The sequence below is a fragment of the Apis dorsata genome, unplaced genomic scaffold (assembly GCF_000469605.1).
Source record: "Apis dorsata unplaced genomic scaffold, Apis dorsata 1.3 scaffold_353, whole genome shotgun sequence".
NCBI lineage: Eukaryota > Metazoa > Arthropoda > Insecta > Hymenoptera > Apidae > Apis > Apis dorsata.
The window spans coordinates 267,430-276,193 of NW_006263619.1; the positions used below are offsets into that span (position 1 = coordinate 267,430).

At 38.9% G+C, this 8,764-nt stretch overlaps 2 protein-coding genes across 9 annotated transcripts in view; one reads left to right on the forward strand and one right to left on the reverse strand.

Moving 5' to 3' along the window:
* LOC102672118 (autophagy-related protein 16-1) overlaps positions 1-8,764 on the forward strand; it is a 574,752-nt gene that overhangs the window by 264,978 nt on the left and 301,010 nt on the right. The gene's annotated exons all lie outside the window — the stretch shown is intronic.
* The window catches only part of LOC102671814, a 163,966-nt gene that overhangs the window by 2,801 nt on the left and 152,401 nt on the right, over positions 1-8,764 (reverse strand). For all 3 annotated transcript variants that reach the window (XM_006618398.2, XM_031511825.1, XM_031511824.1), the window contains exon 5: positions 7,046-7,711. In XM_006618398.2, the coding sequence (XP_006618461.1) occupies positions 7,046-7,711 (666 nt within the window). The remainder of the gene's footprint in view (positions 1-7,045; positions 7,712-8,764) is intronic.

Consider the following 8,764-nt stretch of genomic DNA (forward strand, 5'->3'; position numbering starts at 1 on the left):
TCCCGCGCGGAACGAGCGGAACTTTATTAACTCCGTGTCAGGGGAGAGGGAGCGAAGGTCAGTAAAACGCGCGGGGGAAAGAAACGCGCGCCTTGTATCCGCCGTGGCATCTGCTCCTCCGCTCTTTCTCTGCTTAACGTACCTTAACCGGGATAGGTGTGTATATATATATATATATATATATATATATGTATGCGATGTGTTCTTCGAGACTGAGCGAGTCTCGAGAGCGATGATGGAACTCGCGTAAAACGTGGACTGAATAGTCGTGAACTGAATCGGTCCTGGCTTCCGGCTTGATCTCTCGGAGGGTAATGGAGAATGGTAAAAATGGATGGCCACAAATGGTATCGCTTTTATCTTGGAAAAATTTAATTTGGAAAATGGTGGATTTGGGGATCGAATTGTATCCTCTTATTTTATAATTTGTTTTTTTTTATATCAAATGTTTCAAAAGTATCGATTGAAATTTTTGAAATGTTGAAAGTGTGTTGAATTGCGAAGAGTCAAGTTTCAACTCGAGGAAATATTAATCGTGTAATTGGCATTTTCTGTTTCTAATCTATAATTTCAGGGAAGAAGGGTCGAATGGATGGCATGTTGTAAAATTCGAAAAATTTTGCTACCGATTCGTAAACGGACGGGTCAAAGTATAGCTCGTATGTCAGGGAATACCTTGTATATTGTACGGTTATACCGGTGTCTACATAGAGGAGCGAATGTGGCGGCTGAGAAATGCTTCCAATTTCATTCAAACCGGTTGTGAAATGGAGGAGCTCTCGTACCGTGGCTTGGCTACGTGACAGACATACCGGAAAACCCGACTTTTGCCAAATTCCTGGTTAGATGAGGGCGAATCCTTTTGCCAGCCCTTTCAGACCCAACCGAGTGTCCTTTGCATCCTCGTTTTTCTCCCTATCCAAGGTTAATAAAATTACAAACGAAGGCGAAATATCGGTAACTATACACCTTTGATTTTGCCATTAATTATATGTGAAGAGTATTTCTAAGTTTTTCTAATTTTGTTATTTTATTATGTGAAAAATAAGAATATTGTATAAACTTGATATTTTATAAATTTTACTTATTTTTTTTTCAAAATTAATTTTCTACGAATAACTTTGAGACTCTTGTGTAAAGAGCTTCGTTTGTTATCGTTTTTTATCTTTTATTAGTCGAAATGATCGAAACTATTTGAAAATAATTTGTTCCAAACAAATAATAAAGATTTCCATGGAGAAATGCTCGAACGAAAACTTTGTACAATATGTTTTTCCCTTATTTTTCGCCCTTGCTCGCAATTTATCTAGAAAAATTGAGAACATCTTGTGAAAATGTAAAATTAAATTATTACGACAAGGAAAAAGTTAATTTTCTTTAACTTTAACGAGGAATGTAAAGAAATTTTAAAATTTTATTTTTCTCTTCAATCTTTCTCACATTTTATAATTAGCCACGTTTCACAGAGCATACGCGAAGAAAAAAGGAAGATCAACCGAAAGAAGGATTATTTTCGTAAGAAGAATCGTCCCTTTCGTCTCCTCCCTCGTTTTTGTCTCAATTCAACATGTTTATTTAAAGGAGAAGAGTATTCTCCTCCAGTCCGAGAAATTCACCGGCGGCCATTTTCAGATCCGCCCGGAAAGAAGAATTCTCTTGTGTTAATTTTTGCTATCCCTCTCCCCCATTGAATTATTATTTCTCACCAAATAATCCATCCGTTTGTTCCACTTTTAACGCAACACGCTTCCATAATGAATTCCTTACACACGCGTTAATCTCGATGACTCTCACCCGATCCTCGAGCACCCGATTCCATCTCTTTCTTTTTAGTTTTAATCAACCATTCTATGCGTTAATAATCCACCATTTCCTTCGTTCAATTCCCCGTGCTCGAGTTAAAAACAACGGAAATTATTAACGAGTAACGTTACCAGCGAAGAAGAAAGAGAGAGAGAGAGAGAAAGAAAAAATCGGACTCATTTGTAGCCTGGGAAAACCCAGTTCCATAGTTATACACGATAAATATACGTTTCTTTGTTCCGCGCAATGAGAATCAGCCGCAACGGTCCCCCAGGAACGAGCTACATCCGCCATTTTATAAGAAGGATCTCTTAAAATGCTTCGAACAATGCATCAAAGATTATTCTTAAAAAGGAAACGTGACGGAATCATCGATAAGATGATTACGTGTGTTAAGTCTCTTTTATTATTTCTCCATTCTTGGAAACAAGATGTTCGAACACTTTGATATCGAACGAGTGAAGATAAAATTTAGGTTTTCTTACTTTGTTCGTTCTCTGTGAATCATAAATAAAATCTCAAACGGATTAATATATTTAATTTGTCCACCTTTGATAAGCCACCTTTGATCCGTTCTTTTTATACCATGAATATATTATTATATCTACAATTCAATCTACGTATCAATCTTCCATATGCATACATCTTCGTTCTCACAATTATTAGCTTGATTACTTAAGAAGAAATGGAATGATAAAATACGTGTACTTTCAAAATCTAGTTGCACGTGTAATCTTTTAATTCGATCTATCTATATTCAAATCGCATGTTACGTGTACACATCTCGTTATATTGCAATAATTAAAACGTCATGCTCCCGTTTCTTTAACATTTCAAAACGTTAGACGCGTGAAAGGTACACCGATTAAGGGTGTCCAACGAAGGCGGCGCTTCTTCTTATACCCAGATTCTTGTTCCACGAATTGTAATTTCCTGTGTACGAGGGGGCACGTACGAGCGGCCATTCGTAGATCCAGGCCTCGTTACTTGGACAAGTCTCGAGAGGAAATGAGGTTAGCTCGCGTGATCCGTAGAATCGGCTGGACGAGATCGTGGTACGAATGGAACGGGTTCTCTCTCCCGTCTCCTAGGCCGGGTGTCAGGGTGTACACGACTCGGTGATATATCTCGATGCGCAGCATCTTTCCTGGATTAACGGATATAAATTTTCTCTTTCTTTCGACCGGGGGGGACTGTTATTACTTTCTAATAAAGCGATATTGCTCCGTGCCGCGCCCCCACCCGCGCGGGCAAATGATGTGGAACGGCGAGTTAACGAGGCGGTATGCCCCTTGTTGTCCCTTCCCTCCTCCCCACCCGGCGCATTCTTCTTTCTATACCTGCCACTATGTCGTAACGATCCGTTTGTTTTACCCCCTCGGACAGGCCAACCATCAATCGCACGTAATACGCAGTATCAATCGATCCCGGGCGATGGACGCGTTTCTTAGAAATCGGTTGGGTCAAGGTTCAAACGGACAACAGCCTTCCCAAGGGAAACGGAGGTCGTTTAATGAAAAATTTCGATTGCAAACCACTGCCGACTATGGGATACTGTTACACGATCGGTTTAATTTCCATTAATCGCGTTTGACGGGATGGAAATTGCTCTTGGAAATCGAGTCAGGTGGACGCATAGGCGGGCAATGGTGTCTTTAAAGGAAGTACAGGTCGTTTCGTGGAAAAATGATGGATTGCATGATGTTGTTGATCGTGGAATACTGTTATATCATCGATTTGTTTCGATCTTATTTCCAATCAATCGCGCGTAACATGCAAATTAAGATAAATTAGTGTAATGTTCTTGTAATCTTTAAGGTCGAGATTTCAGACGGATATAATAATTTCTTGTAAAGGGAAGCAGAAGTCGTTTCTTGTTAAGAAATCTCGATTGCATAACGTCGTTAGAGTACCGTTATATTATCGGTTTGTTTTACTCTCCTCGGACAGACGGATCATCCGTACACGAACGATTCGATTAGAAATCGGTTGGGTCAAGGTTTAAATGGACAATAGCTTCCCCAAGGGAGGCAGGGGTCGCTCGGTGAAAAATTTCGATTGCATAACGTTGTTAACTATGGAATACTGTTATATTATCGGTAACGATCTTTAGATTCCAGCCAGTTGATGAGGAACTCGAGCCGATTGGGAAAAAATGGCCAAAGGTTCAAGAGCTTATCGCGCGGATGGATCTTGTACACGAGAAGTTCACTTAAGGAGCATAATTATATCTAGTGGCTAGAAAACTCGAAATCATTCGTGACCATGACAGCTACCTCTTAAATCATACGACGTGTGAAGTTTCCTTATCTCGGGCGACGATCATCTCGTGCCGATAAAATTTGCAAGAATTAATGATGTTCCAGCCCTCCCCTCCCTTCTCTCTTTCTCTCTCTCTCTGCTAATACAGTGTTGGAGCTAATTTTGTGCTTCCTTATGCGGCATACGCGGAAGGAACGATCATTATTGGAGTGGAATAATCTTTCACGTCGTTAGGATAGTCGTATGTCATTATTCGTCGATGTGGCTTGGCGATTGAAATTGGCCTAGTGCTTTATTTTTAACTTATTTCGAGCTCAATAACGGAAAAAAAAAAAAAAGAAAAAGTTAACGAGCCGAGATTTACCGTGGTTAAAATCAGTGGCTTCTTATTGCTGGGATAATCTCCAAGTATTTTAATTGATTTTCAATTACACCGAAAGCATCGGTTGAAAGCAAATAAAGTGAAAATAAGAGTTCGAGAATTTAACGAAAAGTGAGGTTAGAATTTCGATACTTTGAAAATTTTTATTTTTTAAACGAATAAAAATACAGTAAATTACTTTTTTTTCACGAGACAAAAAAGATTCTAGAATTTAATGAAACGTGAGTACGATCGAAATAAGTAGAAACTATACACGTTACGTGAAATTATTACGTTATATTAAATCTCTTCCAGATATTGATACCCGATAAACGAAAAAAGTTTCAATCTAGCTTTAATAGATTTATCGTACAGATAAGTACCATCCTACCTCATTCTCAATTTATCTAAAGTGTCTAATATTTCTAACCGTTTAAAATGATTTTATATAATCCTTACAATTTATCCAACGTGGTTAAAGTTTCCGACGAGTATTCTATCCGGAATAATCCAATCCTCTGTCGAACAAATTGTATCCTTCCTTCGTCAACGCGATCTTGGGAGCTAATTTTACGCTTCCTGATGGGAAAGGAATGATCATTACCGCGAGAAATATCTCTCGCATCGTGTTGGGACAGTCATGCGCCATCATCATTCTTGGATGATTAAAGGCGTATCAACCCTTTTGACGTTTTATTTTCAACAAGCTTCCATGGTAAAATCATAACAAGGAGCCGATGACTGTAATTGAAATTTCGCAATTTGCCGCGAGATTCATTACATCCTTTACCTTATTCTCAGCGAAATCACACGAAGAAATTCCACGCGTAATTGATCGCTATAATTAATAATCTCGCCTCTCGTTCTTGATGCGTTCGTAAGTCCATTCCGCCGCTCGACTTTCTAATTCCATTAAACCGAATTTTAAACGACACCGTATGTTTCGATGATTAATGCATCTCTTTGAACAGATACGGCTGCGGTAGAAAGGGGGGGGGGGGACAATTGACGGGAACGATAAATAACGTTTAACGAAGCGTTAATATTTATGGTGGATAAGTCTCGAATATATATTTTCCAGAACCTTTGAAGTGGATAAATGGGGGGGATACCTCTCGATCTTGCTCAATTGTTTATCATATTAATTTATTTATTTTGTTATTTGTCGCACACGCGTGTACCTTTGCGCGTGGAATTACGTTTCATTCATTTGATGACTCAGCTGTGTTTCGACACTTCGACACGAATCGTTCGGATCGTTGATCCATCGATCTCGTGTCGTCCATCTGATTGTGGGTGGCCGCTTCGATCATTGATCAACGTCTCGACGTGTGTTTACCAATGAAAGCATATCGACTTTACTGTTTCCTTACGAAATATAAATACAAAAGAGGCGAATCAAATCAATTTTTTTTATCACTATTGATAAAAAAGAAGTTAGAAATTTCTTCGATAGAATTTTTTCCTTGCGTACAGTGTTTAGGTGGAGGAATTTAATGGAACGAGTTATATAATATAACGAAGGAAGAAAGAAAGGAACGTTTCAAATCTAAGATTTTCGTCGTATCGTTGATTTTCATAGTTCTCTTACTCCTCTCTTTACGAATAGATGATCAAAATGGAAATATCTCTGGGGCACATGGTAAGTGATATTGCATTAAGGGGTAAGTGAAATACATCGGTTACCCTCCTGGGAGAGAGTTTTATTTACCTTCCTCTTCCCTTTGTCCTCTTTTCCTCATAGTAATCAAATGCTTCTTTAAATTACATTATACTGCTACTAGTATCACAATATCGATTATCGTCTTTGTTCTTTGATCAAATTTATAGAAACTACTACAATGCTTTAATTCTTTCCTTCTTTCTTTTTATATTATCTCTCTGATTCGAAAGAATATACAAAGAATATAAATATTGATGAATTTACAATAAACTGTTCAATTACCCATTTGACGAGATTTCTAGCTGAATTCACAATCCGACATAATATTCCTATATATATCACTATTTGCCGGTGACGAAGAGTTGTTTACCTTCCAAATTTTCAAGCGACAGCCGGCATTTACACGGTGAAAATAATAACGAGCCCCCGAAGCTGCTATCAACGCATCAACGAAGCGGCCAAGACAACGTTTGCGACCAGTTATGGCTCGAGCAAATTGCTTCCCGTCGTAAAATCCGACCGAGTGATTGATTAGCACACGGTTGGACCGACTTGTTGACTCGCAGTTTCTTCCAGCTCCGCTACTCCATATCTCAGACAGAGAGAGAGAGAACCCAAACGTTTCCCATAACGGTCGCCTATATCGACATTATCTCGATCGGGCATCTCTATTAGCTCTATCAGTCCGTCAAATTAGAATCTCTTCTCCATTCTTTTTTATCATCGACTCGAAGAAACTCGAAGAAAATTATTACTAGAATCGATCAGTATATAATAATAATTCTTTCTAGGAATCTCGCGTGTTTTTTAATCACTTTCTTTCACGAAAATGATTATAAACGAGTTGATACATTCCCTCTGTTTGGAAAAAGAGGGGGAGAAAGTAATCTCTCTATCGAGAAGTTGGGGTGGTATTTATGGTGGCGCCGACGATAAATGATAAGCATTAGCCTTACCTTGCCCGTGGTGGCCGACTTGTAGAGGGGGCCCATGATGACGTGATCGGTGGGGCAGCCATCCGAGTCAATTAAGACTATCTCGCTGGAGTCGACGCCGTCCATGGCGACCAGCTCGCGTACGAAGATCTCGTACGGGCTGTTGGGGTCGAGTATCTCGAACTTGAGGGCCAACGGATCGCCGACTTCGGCCGAGGGGATTGCCTCGTTTCCACTACGATCGGTGATCTTCATGGCGACGTTGGGCGAGTCGACGATCACTTCCTCGGACAGAGCGGGAGTTATTTCACCGTGCACACCGAGATCGACCTCGTTCGACACGGTTTTGTTGGTGAGATCGTATTGACAGGTGACGGCCAGGCCGAGATCGGAGCTGGTGACAATGGTGTCGTGGTGTTGGATCACGACGTCGTTCAGGTAACGGCCCAACCCCTGCTGCCTTATGTTGCACTCCAAATCGTCGTACGCCATTTTCAGCTCGAACTCCAACGCCCCCTTCACGTCCTGCACGCAAGAATTCGGCGACCCCTTCACGTACACCTTTCCGTAGAACAATTTGCTCGTTTGGATCCTCGTCACCATGTCACCGGCCCGGCAATCTATGGTCACGTTGTAGCAAGAGCTCAACTCGTACGTCGATCCCTCGGGCACGTCAAGATAAGGTTCCTGGAAACGAGAGATGCGTAATTATTGTCCTCTCTTCGAATCTTCGTGATTCGAATTATTCGTGATTCGACTCGATGTTATTAATATATTGTTAATTTGGCCAAATTTTTTTTGCACATTTATGCACGTATGGAGGATGGTCATTTTTAATTTATCTGTATTTTTCTCGTTCGGATTCGGACACAAAAATTGGATGATTAAATTACTCTCGCAACGTTATAAATATTATTCTATTAAATGAATCTTATCTCCATGTTGTATCATATACGACGCGCATAATTTCGCGATTATTGCCTCGGCCTATTAGGCAAAATGATTGATATACTGGATTATAAACAGGGTATTTGTGTGTATATAAATGCATGTTGGTAAAGAAAAAAAAAGGAAAAGAATTTTTCTTACATTACGTTATGAAATATGGACTGTAATTTACATATCGTAAACAAACTGTCATTCGATACTATTAGGTACGTACGTGTATCGATCGGTTATGCTAATTCGATAATTCTTCTCGATAATACGATAATCTGGGTCGCCTGAGTAATAACAATTTGCATATTTCTATTAAAATAGCTAACCAGTGTTATAATTATCCGCTATTTATAGAACTTAAATTGTCATAAATGTGTCCTTATTTATCGTAACAACCTCGAATAAATTGCCAAATGCATCAAATCGATGGAACTCGTTCATTCACGAAAATCACGGTATCATATTTACACACAATTATTGTAACGTGTTATTTAAATTATATTTATTTAATAATAATAACATAGAAAACGAGTTTGAAACGTTATTCTTTTTTCTTTAACGATAAAGATTACCTATTATTCTAAGTGAGAAAATAAAATAAAAATATAAAATTAAATTAAATTTCAAAAATTCATAGGACATTTGTCGTGGAACATTTAAACTCGAACAATGGATCCCGAAATTTTATTTTTTTATTTACTTCAGCGCGTGCACAACAACGGTCAATCGTCCAATTCGTATCCAATCAGAAGATAATCGATCTCTAGTAAAAAAAAAAAAAAAAATATTCCAATAATTTAA